General features: G+C 48.0%; 1 protein-coding gene and 1 long non-coding RNA gene across 2 annotated transcripts in view; one reads left to right on the forward strand and one right to left on the reverse strand.

The window, feature by feature from the left end:
* The window catches only part of NEURL4 (neuralized E3 ubiquitin protein ligase 4), a 54,148-nt gene that overhangs the window by 24,061 nt on the left and 10,510 nt on the right, over positions 1–19,577 (forward strand). The window contains 10 exon segments of the mRNA XM_061591036.1: positions 90–166; positions 262–340; positions 1,554–1,729; positions 3,094–3,222; positions 4,181–4,326; positions 8,154–8,369; positions 8,845–8,943; positions 9,449–9,598; positions 17,376–17,540; positions 19,317–19,475. Of these exon segments, the coding sequence (XP_061447020.1) occupies positions 90–166; positions 262–340; positions 1,554–1,729; positions 3,094–3,222; positions 4,181–4,326; positions 8,154–8,369; positions 8,845–8,943; positions 9,449–9,598; positions 17,376–17,540; positions 19,317–19,475 (1,396 nt within the window).
* Positions 10,535–15,596, reverse strand: LOC133367161 (uncharacterized). Its single transcript, XR_009758533.1, has 3 exons — positions 15,462–15,596; positions 11,906–12,067; positions 10,535–10,625 (listed from the first exon to the last, which is right to left on the reverse strand). It is a non-coding gene; the product is annotated as an uncharacterized LOC133367161 (long non-coding RNA).

Below are 19,577 nucleotides of genomic sequence, written 5' to 3' on the forward strand. Positions count from 1 at the left end.
CCTGGCTGGAGCCGTGAACCAGATGGATCTTTGGCCCAGCTCCAGCGAAGGCGTTCTTAATGCTCCTATATTTGTTTTTTCCTTTGCAGGCCTCTCCGGGACGGGGAGCTCTTTGAAATAGTCATCCAGAAGATGGTGGATCGCTGGTCTGGCTCCATCGAAGCAGGTGAGGGGGCGGGAGGGAGCAGCAGCCGGCCTCTTCCTTCCCCCTCCTGCTCTTGTTTTATTGCCTCTTCTTTCCTCCTCCCCCCCCCTCCACAGGGGTCACTGCCATCCGTCCAGAGGATCTGGAGTTCCCCAACACGATGACGGATATCGATTACGACACGTGGATGCTCAGGTGAGTCAAGAGGCTGGTTGGCCAGGAAAGAGGCACTCTAAGAACCGATCTCGCCCGTTGAGAAAGAGCACGTGGTGTGAGCCTTCCCAGAATATACCGCTGCAGAATGCTTGGAGGGAGGGGGAAGGATTATACATTTGAATCTGTTCTATTGTTTAAAAAAATGAGAGCCAGTGTGGCCTAGTGGTTAGAATGTTGCACTATGGCCTGGGAGACCAGGGTTCGAATCCCCACCCAGCCATGAAGCTCCCTGGGTGACCTTGGGCCAGTCACTGCCTCTCCGCCTCAGAGGGAGGCAATGGGAAACCACCTCTGAATACTGCTTACCGTGAAAACCCTATTCATAGGGTCGCCATAAGTCGGAATCAACTTGAAAGCAGTCCATTTCATTTCATTCTTTAAAATATAAGAAGAGCCTGCTGGACAGGCCATGAACTCTGGAATTCATCCCCACAAGAAGTAACGACGGCCACCAACTTGGACAGCTTTAAAAGAGGATTCGGCAAATCCGTGGAGGAGGGGAAGGCTCCTAGCGGCAGTGTGCCTGTTGCATCCCTGTTGCTGGGGATCCCAAGTGGGTGCAGTTGCTGTTGCGCTCATGTCCTGCTTTTGGGATTCCAGTGGGGTCCCCTGGTGAGAAACAGGGATCCTGGACTAGATGGGAGGGGCTCCTTTGGCCTCATCCAGCTGCTGCTGGTGCTGCTGCTGTTGTTGTTACGTGCCTTCAAGTCGAGTACGACTTATGGTGACCCTATGAATCAGTGACCTCCAACAGCATCTGTCATGAACCACCCTGCTCTGATCTTGTAAGTTCAGGTCTGTGGCTTCCTTTATGGAGTCAATCCATCTCTTGTTTGGCCTTCCTCTTTTTCTACTCCTGTTTTTCCCAGCATTATTGTCTTTTCTAGTGAATCGTGTCTTCTCATTATGTGTCCAAAGTATGATAACCTCAGTTTCATCCTTTTAGCCTCTTCTTACCATCTTATCCGACTGCATGCGCCCCAAGGCTGCAGTGTGGCCCAACAGTCTGAGTGGCGGTTTGCTAACATTAATTGACCTGATTCTGCAGGGCTCCCCACAGGGTGGCCAGTGTGGGTGGTAGATGTTGGCACTGCCAACTTGCAATGGGTGGAGGGAGTGGGTGCCTGCTATAGGGGAGGGTCTGCTCCTAGAGTCACCATCTCTCTCTCTCTCTCTCCCCCCCCCTCTCTAGTGGAACAGCCATCATGCAGGACGGTAACACCATGCGAAACAACTATGGCTGCGACCTGGACTCGCTGACCACAGGGTCGCGCATCGGCATGATGCGCACGGCCAAGGGCGACTTGCACTACTTCATCAACGGCGTAGACCAGGGAGTGGCCTGCTCGGGGCTGCCACCAGGGAAGGGTAACAACAACAGCACGGGGTGTGAAGAGGGAGGGAAGGGCTTGCTGTGGCTCAGTGGCACTGAAACTCTGCAGAGCTGCTGCCTGTCAGTGTAGACAACACTAAGCTGGATGGAGCAATGGCCTGACTCTGAATTAGGCAGCTTCCTTTGTTATGGGGAAGGGTCATAGCTTGGTGGTAGAGCGTTTGCTTTGCGTGCAGAACGTCGCAGCAATGGCATCTCTAGGTATACCTGGGAAATGCTCCCTGCCAGTTGGTGTAGACAGTCGTGAGCTAGATGGACCAATGGTCTGACTCAGTATACAGCAGCTTCCCATGATTTCTAGAACCTGCAAGTAAAGGCACCTCTCCTGTGAATCGGAAGCACCCAGCATACCTTTGGCACGATGTTCAGACTGGCAGAGAGGGAGAGGGATAAAATGGTCTTGCAAGGCGGACTTGCTGGAAAGGGGGAATGTAAAATCCCCGGGAAACGTCGTCTTCAGGAAGGACTGCTTAGGTTGTGTGGAGTGGCAGTGCAGGCGAGGGGAAGAAAGAGCGGAGCCTTACAGAGGAATGAGTAGCATCACACGAAAAGCTTCCCTCTCAAAAGCTGGGTAGAGATCGAACCGTTGAAACTGGCTGGAGGCAGCCCCCCCCTCCCCAGAAGAGAGGCCTCATTGTACAACATGCCATCAACTCAAAGGCATCCCAGCCAGCAGGTGCAGAGATGACTGAGTTTTCAAAGGACCAGAGGAAGACATTGTGAGGAGGGTCTAGCTAGCGGCAGGGACCAGCCAAGAGATCTGGAAACCCAGCCTCACATTCCAGCCTCCGCCAACCTGGTGCCCTGCAGAGGGTTTGGACTACAACTCCCATCAGCCCCAGCTAGTAAGACGGGAGCCAACAGGAATTGTAGTCAAGAAGCCCTGGAGGAGACACCAGATTGAGAAGGCTGGAATATTCCAAGGCAGACACCTGTGACCCCCAGATTCTAGGAACTACCAAGCAGGGGTGCCTAACTCCCATCATGCCTTGCTTGCGAGCCTCCACAACTTATTGGGCTAGCGACTGCGCAGACATGGCATGCGGAGGTTGAGCCAGCTTAGTGTCGGTGTCCCATTAGCCTTTCTCAAGGGACGCTTTTCGATGAAATCAGACTTGCAAGTCGGGGAAGGGTGAGTTGAGGCTGAGATGGCTCTTATGATGGCTTTACTGTAAACCGCCCAGAGAGCTTCAGCTATGGGGCGGTATATAAGTACAATCAATCAATCAATCAATCGATAATGCATGTTTATGAAGTGGGATGCTGCACTCATTTGAAAGGGGGATGTCGCTGGCTTCTTTTGCACCAAGCTACCTTTTCTCTCACTTCTCTGGCACAGAGGTCTACGCCGTGGTGGATCTCTACGGCCAGTGCGTCCAGGTCTCCATCACCAGCGCCACGGGGCCCATGGACAACAGCCTGTCCACCAGCAACATCACTGAGAAGTCCTTCCCCATCCACTCGCCAGGTGAGAACCAAAGCCCAGCGGCAGAGCGACCCCAGGGTCAGTTCCCTAAAGCGACTCCAGGTAGGGCTGCAAGAGGGCCCTTGTCTGACACCCTGGAGAGCCACTGCCAGTCAGAGTAGACAATACTGAGCTAGATTGACCCATCATTTGACTCCGTGTAAGGCAGTTTCCTGTCTCCCTGCCACCCTGTCCAGCCAACTCTGGTTTATGATGATGATGATGATTGTGATTATTATTTATATGCCACGTCATAGTCAAAGCTCTCTGGGTGGTTTACAGCAATTAAAAACATTAAAAAGAAGTATACAAATTTAAAACCATACCAAATTAAAACCCATAAAAACCAATAGGCAAGTTAAAAACACATGCTATTCAAATTCTGTTAAAAAATGCCTGGGAGAAGAGGAAAGTCTTGACCTGATGCTGAAAAGATAACAATGTTGGCACCAGGCGCACCTCGTCAGGGAGATCACTCCATAATTTGGGGGCCACCACTGAGAAGGCCGTCTCCCTTGTTGCCAGCCTCCCAGCTTCCCTCAGAGTAGGCACCTGGAGGACGGCCTTGGATGTTGAGCGTAGTGTACGGGTGGGTTCATGTCGGGAGAGGCGTTCCATCAGGTGTTGTGGTCCCAAGCCTTGTAAGGCTTTATAGGTTAAAACCAGCACCTTGAATCGAGCTTGGAAACATACAGGTAGCCAATGCAAGCGGGCCAGAATTGGTTTTATATATTCGGACCGTCTGGTCCATGTTACCAATCTGGCTGCTGCATTTTGCACAAGCTGCAGTTTCCGAACCGTCTTCAAAGGCAGCCCCACGTAGAGGCTTGGTTTGGCCAAGGAATCCTCCCATCCTCTCTGTGTCTCCCCATCCCTGTTGCTGCGGCCATTGTTGGGGTGACCTCCCACAGCGTAGAGATGGCCATCGACTGCCACTTCTCTCCTTTTCCCCCCCTTCCAGTCCCTGGCGTGGCCCACCGTTTCCACAGCAGCTGCGGTAAGAACGTGGCCTTCCAGGACGATGGCTGCCGGGCCATGCGGGTGGCTGGCTACTGCCACGGCATCGTCTTCAGCATGAAGGAGCTGAAGACGGACGAGGTCTTTGAGGTGAGGGCCGTGCGTGTGAAGAGGTGGGGTGGGGAGAAAGAGCTGAGTGGGGAGTTGGACGAGGTACGCAGCCACTGAAGGCAGCAGGCTGGCTGGAGATGGGCAGTGGAGATGGCCACGGGTGAGGAGAGACTGAAAGAACTGGGCATGTTTAGCCTGGAGAAGAGAAGACTGAGGGGAGATAGGATAGCACTGTTCAAGCACATGAAAGGTTGCCACACAGAGGAGGGCCGGAATCTCTTCTCAATCATCCCAGAGTGCAGGACATGGAATAATGGGCTCCAGTTGCAGGGAGCCAGATTTTGACTGGACATCAGGAAAAACTTCCTAACTGTTAGAGCCATACGACAATGGAACCAATTACCTAGAGAGGTGGTGGGCTCTCTGACACTGGAGGCATTCAAGAGGCAGCTAGACAGCCATCTGTCGGGAATGCTTTGATTTGGATCCCTGCATTGAGCAGGGGGTTGGACTTGATGGCCTTATAGGCCCCTTCCACTATTCTGTGATTCTATGATTCTATGGTACGGGAAATAAATCTCACGAGGAATGGCTGAAAGAAGTGGATGTCCTTAGCCTGGGGAAGAGAAGGCCGAGGCCAGGCAGGATTGCGCTCCTCTGTGCAACCGTCCTTCAGGTACTTCAGGGGAGCTGAGCCATGGTCTCTGCTGCCTCGGAGCGTGGGAATAGATCTAATAGGCTTGTGTCACGGGAGGGCATATTTCAGGTGAATGCCGTGCAAAATGGGAAAGGACCATAATTCACTGTTGGAGTGTCTGCTGTGTCTGCAGAAGGTCGCAGATTCACTCCCCAGCATCACCTCCAGTTGGGGCTGGGAATGCCCTCTGCCTGAGACCTCGGAGAGGAGCTACCAGTCAGTGTGGACACTACTGAGCTAGATGGGCCAATGGTCTGTCTCAGGAGGAGGCAGTTTCCTCGGTCCCTGTTCAGAATCTTGACAGGAAGAGCAATTCAACCAATGACCTGGAGGGGCGAGGATGGGGCCGCCATCATCGGGGGTGTTCCAGCAGGGGCTACACAGCTCAGGCTTTCCTGAATTGAGCAGCGGGTCGGATTAGGCGGCCTGCAAGGCCCTTTCCGGCTCCGTGATCCTGTGTAAGAGCCTTTAGCGTTGAAGGTGGCGAAAGATGCCTGTTGGGTGGCACATTTGGGGAGTCCCTCTGTTGTTTTCCTGGGTGGCACAAGCTGGAATTGCACACTTTGTGTTTGTGACTGCGTCTCTGCGAGGGGCAGGAACAGTCCTGCAATAGGGGGGCACCAACAAGACTGAGAACCGGCGACTTGATCCCTGGCAGCTCAGCAGCTGTGGAATTGGACACAGACAGTTTTCCTCCTCCCTCCCGCCACTCGTTGTCATTCCTCTTTCCTTGCTCTGAAGAAGTCCCCCCTCCCTGCCCTTTTTAGAAAGTAAGCTTTGGCACTGGGCTGCTGCTGGGAGGAAGGGCGGGATATAAATCAAACAAATAAATAAAGGAATAATAAACTAGGCCGGGTCTGAATTTGATGGGGGAGTTGCATGATTTCGGCTGCACCTGTGCCGGAGCAGGCGTCTTCCAGGCTCTCTGGGATTTGCAGGGGCCGGAGGAGATTTCTTATTCTGTCATGGTTGCTCAAACGTCTTCCCTTGTCATGCCAAGAATGGTCACATGTATTGGCCCAGCGTTATGCAATGCCCTTCCGTCTGCTATAAGCGAAGAAGCAGCCACCAGTTGCTTCAGATATCTTATAAACACAATTCTTTTTTGCCTGAGCTTTCCCTGACCCATAAGATTGGTCCTGCTTTTTATTTGTTTGAATTCCTGTTTTTATATGCTTTTATACACTGATTTATGTTTTTTATATATATGTATGTGTATATATAAACGTAATTGTGATTAACCAAACAGAGGTTTTTATTGTATTAACAAAACGTTTCAGCTTCCGCCTTCATCAGCTGCTAACGTACAAATGCTGTTACCAAGGTGGCAGTTATAGAGCTTTGAGGATGGAATGCTCAGAGGGGCTTCATTCGCAGAAGCTAAGTGATGCTGGTACTGTCCTCCAGGTTCAGGCCATGTGGGGCCAATGTGTCCAGAGAGTAAATCCAAAAGTTCTCCCTTTTGGTCAATGCTGCTGGATCTGCTGGCATCTCTATCGCTGTCATGGAAAAGTCCAACAAGCTGTGACCCTCGATGTTAAAAGGCTTTGCAACTGGTTGCTCCACTTTTTTTGTCAAAATTGCTGACTTGTGGTTCCTGAAGCGCGTGCGTAGGTCAGTTGTGGTCCTTCCTACGTATTGGATACGACATCCTGGTCTTTTGCACTTGATGATGTAAACTATATTGCAGGACCTGCAGGTGATGTTCTGTTTGATGTAATATTTATTTATTTATTTATTTTGTTCGATTTATATACCGCCCACAGCCCGAAGGCTCTCAGGGCGGTGCACAACATAGGATAAAATACAAGAAAATCACAAAAACAGTAGAACATAAATATTAAACAATAAACAACCTAATATACGTTAAAAGCTTAAAAGATAGATTAAAATGCCTGGGAGAATAAAAAGGTTTTCACCTGGCGCCGAAAAGATAGAAGTGTAGGCGCCAGGCGGACCTCATCGGGGAGACTGTTCCATAATTCGGGGGCAGCCACTGAAAAGGCCCTAGATCTTCTTGCGACCCTCCTCTGTGATTCGGAACTCGGAGGAGGGCCTTAGATGTTGAACGTAGTGAACGGGTAGGTTCATATCGGAAGAGGCGTTCTGCTAGGTATTGTGGTCCCGCGCCATGTAAGGCTTTATAAGTTAAAACTAGCACTTTGAATTTAGCCCGGAAACGGATAGGTAGCCAGTGCAAACGAGCCAGAACAGGTGTTATATGTGTGGACCGTCTAGTTCTCGTCAGCAGTCTAGCAGCTGCGTTCTGCGCTAGCTGTAGTTTCCGAATTGTCTTCAAAGGTAGCCCCACATAGAGCGCATTGCAGTAATCCAGTCTAGAGGTTACCAGAGCATGCACAACTGATACGTGTCCTGCCTGTCCTAGTACTTGTAAAAGTGGCTGTCTCCCTGAGGTACACACAAGTGATACAGCGTTTGGAGTGACAAGGATGAGATCCTGGATTGGTGATAGGTGGCTTAAGCACAGCTCTCACCAACAGTCTGTGCAGATTAGGAGGTTGGCGAAATGCTATAACAGGAGGCCTGCTGATGGCTCTGGTAAGATGTTCAGAGTTTGCCAGCAATGGGTAGCTCTCCTTGATTGCTCGGTGATAGTTAGGAGATGCTGGATGGAAATCTACCACAAATGGAATCCGTTGCTCTCTGCTCTTTGACATCTCAGTATGATGGAGGAGGTTTTCTCTGGACAGAATGGAGGCTCGGTGGATCTTGCAATCGATGATATGTGGAGAATATCCTCTCAGAAGAAGGTGTTCTTTAAGTTCACTGATCCTTCTCTGGTATTTATCTTCAGTGTTGCAAATAAGTTTGATTCTCAGAGCTAAGCTATACACAATGTTCTTTATATGCCTAGGATAGCCGGATTTCCAGTTTGCATAGGTGTGGGCATCAGTGGGTTTGCTGTAGAGATCAGTGGCTTCATGTACTTGAAGAGTGCTGTTGTATCTCCCCTCAATCTTCTCTTCTCCAGGCTAAACATCCCCAGTTCTTTCAGTCTCTCCTCACAGGGCTTTGTTTCCAGTCCCCTGATCATCCTTGTTGCCCTCCTCTGAACCTGTTCCAGTTTGTCTGCATCCTTCCTGAAGTGCGGAGACCAGAACTGGACGCAGTACTCAAAATGAGGCCTAACCAGTAACTCTCCCTCTAGGTGAAGATTGACGAACTGGACGAGAAGTGGGCGGGGTCTGTCCACGTGGGCTTGACCACGCTGCTGCCCCTGGATGCACCTTACACGGTGGCAGGGCTGCCGTCATCCATCCTGGAGCTCCGTTCCAAGGTGACTTGGCTGGTGGCGGGCTCCGAGGTGCGGCGCAATGGGATCCTTCAGAAGCAGAACTATGGCTGTTCTCTGGAGCGCCTTGGGGTGAGTGCAAGGGTTTGTGGGTAGGGGTGGAGAGAGAAAGGCCTGCTGGTGGGTTAAGGGGCCCCCTGGGTGTCTGATCATTGGACCAGGAAACCAAAGACTGTGCTTGAACTCTGGTTGGGCTTGTGGGACATATCTAGCTTCAATTGGCTGGGGCTGGTGAGAGTTGTAACCCAAAACATCTGGAGGGCGAAGGCTGCTATAACCAGATGAGCGTGCTCCTTACAGCAGAGCAACAGCACCACCTGCTGACGGTTAAAGGGAAAGCATGCAAACCCAATTCAGCGCACTTCAGGTTTTAATTTGAAATAAGCTGGGAAGGCTCTTGGGTGACAAACTAGCCAATACCCGGGGCCATTGCACCTCAGTGTCTTCCCGCAAAGCATTGATTGCCCCAGACGTAACTTGGGTCTGACTGTGGAAATGGGCTGCTGCTGCAGGCTGTGTCTGATGCCGCCCCTTGCTGTCCCGTCAGGTGGGGAGCCGCGTGGGTGTGAAGCGTTGCACCGACGACACCATGCACGTCTTGATCGACGGGGAGGACATGGGGCCGGCAGCTACAGGCGTGGCCAAGGTAAAGAGGTCCTCTAGCTCAGTTCTGTCTGCGCTGATTGGCAGCCACTGTCCGGGTTTTCAGGGCAGGGGCATCTCCCAGCCCTGTCCGGAGATCTCAGGATTGATATGGGTATTTTAGTCCCATGTATTAGGATGCTTTCAGCTATGAGGAATGTAGGAAGCAGCCTTTTACCGAGTCAGATTGTCTGTCTGGCTTAGTATTGCCTGCACTGACTGGTAGCAGCTCTCCATGGTTTTGTACAGGGCGTCTTTCCAGCCGTATCTGGAGATGCCATCAGGGACCGAACCTGTGGGAGGCAGTGTGTTGGGCAAGGTCCATTGGGCCTCTTACGTTTTCATAGGATGCAAGGAAGGGGTTCAGTGACGAGAGGCAGAGAGAGGTGTTCTTCCATGGCAGGGAGGGCATGGGGCGGGCAGAGAGAGAGCCCTGGCAGAGTTCTTCTTCGAAGAGAGCAGGATTCCTTCTCCACCACGCACGCCACTTCCCAACTCCATCCCTGCAGAATGTCTTCGTAGTGCTGGATCTCTACGGGCGGGTCACGTCCGTTTCCATCGTCAGCTCCACCGTGCTGGAAGAGGCAGACGGCACCAAACCCCCCTCGGTCACCTCGGAGCCCTACAGCGAAGAGGAAGAGGAAGAAGAAACCACACCGGTGAGTGCTTGAAATAAATGAATCCCCAGCCTCTGGCGGGGGAGGGCACTGAGGGTCCTCGTCTCTCTCCTCCCCTGCTTAAGGGGGATCTTATCTTCCCATACGAGTCTGTCCAAACCCTAAGATCATCAGGGCTGGCCCTTCTGTCAGTACCGGCACCCTCACAGGCGCGTCTGGTGGGAACACAGGAGAGGGTCTTGTCGGTGGCTGCCCCCAGGCTCCGGAACTCCCTTCCTAGGGAGGTTAGATGGCTCCCTCCCTGCTGTCCTTCTGTCAGTGGGTGAAGACTTTTCTGTTCCGTCAAGCTTTTGGGAACTGACTGCAAGGGTTATTAAACAGAGCGCTGTTTTTACTTAACTATATTTTGTGTTTTTCATTTCTATGGTTTTGATTTTATAGTTAGTTTAATTACATTTTAATTAACCTCTATGTTTTATTTATGTGTTTTTAACTTTTAATTTTTGTAAGCAGCCATGAATCCCAGTTCTGGGGAAAAGGCGGGATATTGTTGTTGTTGATAATAATAATAATAATAAATATTCCAGTCTGCATCTGTGTTGGAATTGCTTTTTCATATTTTTTTAAAGTTTTTAAATATGTTTTTGAAAACTTTATTTTGATCAAGATGTTTTTAAAGATGTTTTGTTGTAATATACAGGGCCCTGCAAAAGTAATCAGACCCCTGACCAATGCTCTCGTATTACTGAATTACAAATGGTACATTGTAATTTCGTTCTGTTTGATATTTTATTCTGAAACACTGAAACTTAAAACCAGTTATTGTAAGGTGACATTGGTTTTATGTTAGGAAATGTTTGTAAGAAACATAAAAAACTGAAATGTGTTACTTGCATAAGTATTCAACCCCTGTGCTGTGGAAGTTACCAGTTTACACAGATGAAAGAAATTGCCCTATCGAGGACACAATTACCTTACTGTTGGCCTCTATCTGTGAACCATTAAAGTTGCTGTCACATTGTCAGGATAAAACCTCCACTGTTGAAGGATCATTGGCCAGGCTGTGGATCTGAAGGAAAATGAAGACCAAAGAGCATTCTGCAGAAGTGAGAGATACTGTAATACAAATGCACAGATTAAGAAAAGGGAACAAAATAATATCCAAGTGTTTGGATATCTCAGTGAGCACAGTTGGATCAATAATCAGGAAGTGGGAGCCGTGTCACACCACCCAGGCACTGCCAAGAAAAGGCCGTTCCTCAAAACTCAGCACTCGAACAAGAAGGAGACTTGTGAGAGAAGCCACAGAGAGGCTAACAATCACTCTGAAGCAGCTACAGAGTTCAGTAGCTGGGAGTGGAGTAATGGCACACCAATCAACCCTATGAAGAGCACTGCATAACACTGGCCTGTATGGGAGGGTGGCAAGAAAGAAGACGTTACTCAAAAAGTACCATCCAAAAGCACGTCTGGAGTTTGCCAGAAAGCACGAGAGTGCCCCAGCTGTGATGTGGGAAAAGGTTTTGTGGTAAGATGAGACCAAGATAGAGCTTTTTGGCAAAACTCAAAGTGCAAGTGTGGCGCAGACCTAACGCTGCCCATGCCTCAAGACACACCATTCCTACAGTGAACTGTGGTGGTGGCGGCGGCATCATACTGTGAGGATGCTTCTCATCAGCAGGGATTGAGCATCTTGTTAAAATCAAAGGACGAATGGGTGCAGCAAAATACAGGGAAATCCTGCAAGAGAACCTGCTTCAGTCCACTTAAAAACTGAAGCTTGGAAGGAAATTCACTTTTCAGTGATGTGGGATCTTGGATCGGGGGTCCTTGAAGAAATTTTGAAGACGCAGGCTTGAAGCAAAAAGGTTGGCCTTTATTCTTTACAAGCATACGCAGGGTCAGCCTCCCAAAGAGTCTGGTGAGGACTGCGATGAGGCACCGACTGCATGGCTCTTTTATACAGTACTAAGTGCAGCATGTGACATCCTTACACCAATCATACCATCTCCTCTAAACATTACATAAAGGTTACGCCTTTCTGCAGTATTTCTAAACCAATCAGATAACATTATTAAAACGAGCACATGTATATGCATATTTGGCAAACATCTCCTATTCCATTGTTCTACTGTCTTAGCTAATGCCAATCTGTCCCCTTGGCTAATATTTCCAATATTCCCGTCTCCTTGACCGATGTAACTGCTATTCTGCTGTCCCACCTTCCGGATGGCTTTTAGGCCAGTTGAGACCAGTTACTATCACCCTTAACGTTGTACTATTCTGATTGGTCTGCCGTGCATATCTAGCACATAGCATATTCCATTGTTCCAGATCGGCCAGGCCTACCCAATCCATTTGTTAATCGTACGTGGACTTGTCACCAGGGCTGTGGAGTCGGAGTCGGAAGCAGTTTTGGGTGGAGTCGGAGTCGGAAGCAGTTTTGGGTGGAGTCGGAGTCGGAAGCAGTTTTGGGTGGAGTCGGAGTCGGGAGAAATGTACTGACTCTGACTTCAAAATAAAATTAATATTTTAATATTAATGTTAATTTATTACTATTAATACATTAATATACATTTGCCATTTATGAAGGAGTCGGAGTCGGACAGTAGAAAAATAGAGGAGTCGGAGTCGAAGGTTTGACATACCAACTCCACAGCCCTGCTTGTCACTGCTTAAGTCAGGGTTGTTCAAATCAAATCAAATTTTATTGTGCGGTCGTGGACCCGATATACAATTGATTTAGTAAGAAAGTTAAAAAAGCATATACTATAAAATAGGTAACAAAGCTCATAATAGTACAGCGATAAAATAGAGCATGGATGTCTAAAGAAGGATCTTCTTGCGTATAGTTTGGGCAGCAAAAATGAACTTAGCAACAGATAAGGTGGTTAGCTTATCTGTACCGGCCAGGAGATATTTCAGTAGGCAGTCTGCGGACCGGCCAGGGAATTTTTTTGTAATGGGGCTTAGGTACCTAGCACGTTCAGCGTTATAAAAGATGCAGACGAAAAAGACGCGGGACAGCGATTCAACGTCTGCATGCCTGCAGGGACATAGGCGAAATTCATGGGGGATACCCTGGTAACGGCCTTCTAAAAGTGTAGAAAAAAGGCAGTTGAATCTGGCCCTGGAGAAGGCTTGGCGGTATTTGGGTATAATCAAATTTTCTAGATATGTGGCGTAGTTAGGGAATGTAAATCTTAGGTCTGAATGGATTGGGGAACAGGTTTTAGCAGCATTTGACATTGAGTGTTTGAGATCTACAACTTTAATCCGGGTCTCGATGATCCGTTTAGCTGATTCAGGATCTAATGAGGATAGGAAGTCCAATGAAAATCCTAGCCTGGCCAATTTAGCATGAAATGTTTTGGACCATGAGCTGGAAAAGGCGTCTTTCCAGAGGAGATATAGGTATCCTGAAGAGGGACTTGCGTAAGCTAATTTGGTCCAATATCTGAAAAGAGACCAGGCTAGGCATTCAAGTGATGGCAAGCCAGACTCTAAACGGAGGCTGGTGGCCGGGACGCATCGAGGCACACCAAAGATTGATCTTAAGAAAGTTGATAAAATTGATTCGACTGTGGGATTAAAGCACTGGGCCCAGAGTGGAACACCATAAAACAGTTGGCAGAAGATCCTAGTCTTAAGTACCTGGATGGCAGCAGGTATGCACTGCCCATCCTTAGTATAGAAGTAGCGAAGGATGGCCTTTGACGTGGTCCAAGCCGTCTGGACGGCAGAGCATATATGTGTTGCCCAGTTGAGAGAGGAATGAAACGTAACCCCCAGATATCTGTATTGCCTAACCTGGTTTATCTTCCGACCATTGATTGTCCAAACAGACACAGATAAACGCCGGGAGAAAACCAGGATTTTTGTTTGCTGAAGTTTATAGCTAATGAATTTGCAGCGCAGTAAGACATAAAAGCACTGAGAAGCCGTTTCAGTCCTATTTTAGTCAAAGACAAGAGGGCAGCATTGTCTGCGTATAGCAGCAGAGGACAATTTTGATCGGCCACCTTGGGGTGAAAGTCAGGAGAGTGACAACTTATGCTCAGGTCATTCAAGAAAAGGTTAAAAAGTAAAGGGGCTGATATGCAGCCCTGTCTAACCCCTTTAGTAGCAGAGATAGGATTTGTTCAAGTTCCATCGACACCACATCGTACTCGGAGGGTTGTGGATTGATGGAGACGGTAAATGAGGTAAAGGAGTCTCCTGTCCATATTTGTTCGGAAAAGTTTGGCCCATAATTTGTCTCTGGGAATAGAGTCGAAGGCGGATTTAAGGTTGATGAATGCGACAGACAGGCCATTTCCCAAGGGGCTCGTATATTTTTCTGCCAGGTGGTTTAATAGTATACAATGATCGAGGGTGGATCTACCTTTTCTAAAACCTGCCTGTTCCCAACCCAGGATATTCTCCTCTAGCCAGGAGATCAGTCTTGTATTTAGGTAGCTGGCATACAGCTTACCCACTACCAATAATAGACTGATGGCTCCGTAGTTTGAGGGGTCATCTCTGGCCCCTTTCTTGAAGATAGGAATCACAATGGCCTCTAGCCAGGCCGCGGGAAGATAACCAGAGTTGTTAATCTGGGTAAATAGGCTGGCCAATAAAGGGGCCCACCAGGCTTGGTGGGTCTTCAGCAATTCAGGAGGTATGGCATCAGGGCCCGGAGCCTTACCGGGCTTCAGGCCACTGATCAGAGATTTTATCTCGCTCTGCGTAACGGGCGGCCAAGGTGGGGAGGCAATAGGGTCTACAATAAGTGGGCAGTTCGAGAAATGATTTCTTGAATCCTCGAACAACACTGAAAAATGTTGCTCCCAGATGTTAAAGGGAATGTTACAGGGAGTTAGATTAGAGGACGTTAGGGCATCTGTTACGAGGGACCAAAAGATTTTAGAGTTATTGATTTTAGAGGCGTTTATCAGGGCCTTCCACCCATCTTGGGTTGCCTGTTTCTTTTTAGTGACTATGAGATGTTTATATTGTCTTTTAATGATGCAGTATTCTAGTGGCAGCGAGTTAGAATTTTCCTTCCTGTATCAGTGGTATACCCTTCTCAGATTTCTCTTGGCTTCAAGGGAGGCTTTGCCAAACCACCAAGGGAGACCTTGTTTAGTTTGCGGTCTAGGGTGGAGAGATTTTGGTTTTAATATTATATTCAGGGTGGAGATCAGTAGAGAATATTATTATTATTATTATTATTATTATTTATTTAAGATATTTATACCCCGCCCTTTCTCCAAAGACTCAGGGCGGCTTACAATTAAAACATAGCTAGGCTAAAAACCAAAACAATTAAAATCAAACAAGAATACAATTAAACAGTTAAAAGTACATTAAATCCAAAATAGATTAAAAACAGATAAACGTTATTAATTAAAAGCCCGTCTAAATAGTCGTTTAAGGTGGAGGTTCTGTGGCATCTGCTATTCGATTTTTAAAATCCAAACCCTGGGGAGAGTCGAAAAAGGAGGCAGTCTTATTCAGAGCTCCTAATGACCAATTAATTCTCTTATGTTTGAGGGAGGGTGTCTTATCCTCATAATTGCATTTGGCTTCCAGATGGCCTTTCTCTGGGAGCAAGACAGTAAAATTTAGAGGGGATGGTCACTATCTAGTCTATCACCCACAGTAAAGTTGGTAATCGAGTTAAGCAAGGGTTGGGGGATTAAGACATAGTCAACAACACTGCTTCCTCGGCCTGAGACATAAGTAAATTCCGCACGGTTGTCAACCAGAGTAAGACCATTCAGTATTACCAGATTAAAACAGCCCACCAATCGGGTCAGACAAATTCCCCCGTAGTTCACCTTTGAGTCTTTAGAGGATCAATCATGTTTTAAAATATAATTTTCAATGTCGGCTGGTTGTTAAAAGTTCAAGGCAAACATACCTGTTGCTCCTTTATGATTTTCCTTGGTTCCTACAGCTCTTAGAATATATTTCTTAACTTATATATCTATATCTATATAAGAGACATATGAGAATAGGAATATATGAATTCCCCATAATATTAACTAAAACCTTCCATCCTTACCATTGGAAGATCTAACCAGCACTCATTACATGCTCACTACATGCGTGTTTGCTCACAAACAATATACTCATTAATCAAAAGTTAATCATACACACAGGCCTGTTTGCTTCATTTCATGAGTTGAGAAATTCAAGCTGAACTTCAGTTGCCTCTCTGTGAGACTGGATTTTTAGGGGTCTCAGAGGCCTGTGGGCCTTTTGCTTAGTCCCCTGTGATTTTCTTATATTTCATAAACATATACCTTCTAATATTTATGTTTATATGTGTGGATATATAAAAATTCTCCATTATCAGCAGGACAATGATCCCAAGCACAAGGCCAAATCAACATTTGAGTGGTTCAAGAACAAAAAGGTGAATCTCCTACGGTGGCCCGCCCACTCAAAGTCCTGATCTCAATCCCATTGAGAATCTGTGGCGCTATTTGAAAATTGCGCTCCACAAGTGACATCCAACCAACCTGAATGACCTGGAGCAAATCTGCCAAGAAGAATGGGCCAGACTCCCTTTGACACTGTCTGCAAAGCTGGTACATACCTCCCCCAAAAGGCTTAAAGCTGTTATTGCAGCGAAAGGTGGCTCTACCAAATATTAACGGGTGGGGGTTGAATACTTATGCAAGCAACACGCTTCAGTTTTTTATGTTTCTTACAAACATTTCCCAAAATAAAACCAATGTCACCTTACAATAATTGATTTTGCGTTTCAGTGTTTCAAAATAAAATATCACACAGAACATAATTACGATGTACCTTTTGTAATTCAGTAATGTGAGAGTATTGGTCAGGGGTCTGAGTACTTTTGCAAGGTACTGTATTTTAAAAGTCTGTTTTTATGATGTTTTAGAGTGTTTTTAATGCTTTAGTTTGCCGCCCTGGGCTCCTACTGGAGGAAGGGCTGGATATAAATCTAATAAATAAAATAAATTAATAATAATAATTAATAATATCCTTATGCCTCAGCCTTCGCCAACCTGATGACCTTCACATGTCCTGGAGTCCGTAACTCCCATCAGCTATCGCCAGCTGGCTGGGGACTGATGGGAGCTGTACTCCATCAGGTTGGCAAAGGCAGCCCTACGCAATTGGGAACGTAGCAGTCTTTTCCCACTGAAGGTGAAGAAATGGCTTTTCTCCCAAATAGATTATTTTGCTGCTCCTTTCGCTGTTACTTGCTGCGTTCTTCGTTGGCTGCCTTTCATTATTTGTTGTGGATATAGTTGTCCGTACGAATTTCCGTTTTCATACATTGTTCTATTTCTTCAGCTGACTTGGAAGGCGCTGGCCCGAGAGGCAGCATTAAGCTTTCACTTGAAAGAGTTGGTTGTCCTTAAATCAGCCGCCCCCAGCCTGGGGTGCCCTCCAGCTGATGTGGACTACAACTCCCATCAGCCCCAGCATCAGACACCTATGCTGGCTGGGGCTGATGGGAGTTGTAGTCCAAAACAACTGGAGGGTCCACCAGGCTGGGGTCATCTGCTGTGAGAATAGGGTTGAAAGCAAGCTGGGGACCATCTGATGCAAAGGAGCTCAGGCAGATTGTCAGGGCCAGGGAAAAGAAAGGGACAGCAGGTCGAGTCCATCCAGCTCAGTATTGTCTACACTGACTGGCAGCAGCTGCCCACGGCTTCAGACAGTCTTCTCCAGTTGTACCTGGAGATTGAACCTGGGGCATTCTCCATGCTCTACCGCTCAGCTACACAAAACTAATGGGTCTCCAGCCAGCCATTTTTGGATTTTGGATCTTGATTTTTGGATCTCTCTCTCTCAGTGTGAGAACGAAGTGCCGGCGGTGACATCTTCCATGGAGTTCCTTGAGAACCACGGCAAGAACATCCTTCTCTCCAATGGCAACCTGACGGCCGCTCGCGTCTCCAGCTACAACCAGGGCATTGTGGTCGTGGCCCAGCCTCTGCCTCAACAGCAGCTCTTCCAGGTGGATGGGATAGGGGGGGGAGCTATGGGGCCAAATCCTGCTGCTGCCTGTTTGGGCCAGCATCCACTTTGCATTGTTTGTTGCCTGCAAAGGAGGATCATGATATAAAGAAAAGAATCAAGAGGAGAATAAAAATTGCAGGCCCAGATCCCACTCCTTCCTCCTTTTAGGATCCAGTGGGAGGGGAAGGTGCATTGGCATTGGTCCCACTGCTTTCAGGCTGGACATCAGAAGAGCACTTTGGCTCAATCAGACCAACAGGGGCCCACCTAGTCCAGCACATCCTGTTCTCACACTGGCTGGCCGGATGCCCCAATGGACATCCGGCAAGCCAGACCCAAGCGCAACAGCAGCGTTCTCCCCAATTGTGATTCCCAGCAACGGGTATCCAACAGCATTTAGTGTGGTGGCACCTACCCTGTGGAACTCCCTCCCCTGAAATATTAGACAGGCGCCATCTCTATTATCTTTTTGGTGCCTATTGAAAACCTCCCTCTTTCAACAAGCCTTTTACGTAGAGACCTTTTAATATGTTCTTAAAACTTTTTTAAAAAAATATTTTTAATCTTAGATGATGTTTTGAAAGCTTTTTTTAAGAAATGTTTTTAAAGATGTTTTGTTTTCATGATGTTTTAAAGTTTTTGGTGCTTTTGTTTGCCGCCCTGGGCTCCTGTCAGGAGGAAGGGCGGAATATAAATCAAATAATAAATAAATAACAGCATGCCACCTCTGACAGTGGAGCCAGAACATAAGCCGTTGTGGCTGGTAGCCATTACTAGCCTTATCCTCCAGGAATTAGTCCTGACCTTTTTTAAAGCCACCCAAGTTGGTGGCCACGATTGCTTCTTGTGGGAGTGAATTCCATAGCGTGTGTCTGTCTTTAAATCGTCCAACATTCAGCTGGGGGAAAGAGGTTTGTGCAGAGTTGCCAGAGATGTTTCCCCTTCCGTTTTCTTTGTTTCTGGGGAGGATGGGGTAAGCCTTGTCATGTGACCCAAAGGTTGGGAAAGGCTTTAGGTGGTGCTTTTCCAAGAGAGGAATTCAAGAACAGAGCGTGGATCCCACTACTTCCTGTTTGGATGTGGGGTGGGTGCAGTGTCTAGTCCCCTGCCCCTTTTCTGGAAGGGATGCAGCCTAACGAGCACAGCTAATGCTGTTATGCATTGTCTGTCTGTGTATCTGTCTGCCTATGTCTCTTTCTCTCTGTTAAATATTTAACCTCCTGTATTAGTCTCCGGCTCTCTGTGGTCCCTTTGAGGCCCATCTAGGCTCACATCTGGGTCTGGAGCGACTTAGCATCAGGTGCCCTTGCACCGTTCACTGGGCTCTGGGCGCAGACCCTTCAGGAGATTGATTTTAATACTTAATTAATTGGCCAGTAACAGTTCCCTGGCTAGAAAGAAAATAACATCATCAGCATATAATGTCCGGTAGTTTTTCTTCCCTCAGGCATGATTTCACTGATACTGGTCATGCAAATTACACACATGACGGGGAGGGAGGAGGAAGGAAGAGGCATTGCAGCATAGCTTTTGCCAACCCAGCACCACTCCTGATGTTTCGGACTACAACTACATCAGCGGGGCTGGGGCTGGTGGGATTGTCATCCAAAACATCTGGAATGGTGCCAGGTTGGCAAAAATGTGTTAAATCAGCTTTAAGACAGACTGTGCCACATGCACAGAGGGGTTGCATCTGCTGTTCCCCACCACCACCTCCCCCCCCCCCCCCGATGGCCCAAACTCAAAGCTCAAATTCTTGGCTGCCCGTTTTCAGTTCCAGATAGATTCTCTGAATCAGCGGTGGACGTCTTCGCTCTCTCTGGGGATCATTGGCAGCTCTCCTGAGCGGCTCAATTTTCCTGCCACGGCCTGCTCCCTCAAACGCTCCACGTGGCTGCTGCAGCGTGACTCGGTCTTCCACAACTCCCTGAAGGTGAGAAGGAGGGAGGGGAGAGGTGGTGCACTGTGCTTCTCCTTCCCGTGCATTCCACGACCTCTCACGTCCACTCCCGCCTCCCTGCTCCGGGTCTTCCAT

This window comes from Rhineura floridana, chromosome 11, assembly GCF_030035675.1.
Source record: "Rhineura floridana isolate rRhiFlo1 chromosome 11, rRhiFlo1.hap2, whole genome shotgun sequence".
Classification (NCBI taxonomy): Eukaryota; Metazoa; Chordata; class Lepidosauria; order Squamata; family Rhineuridae; genus Rhineura; species Rhineura floridana.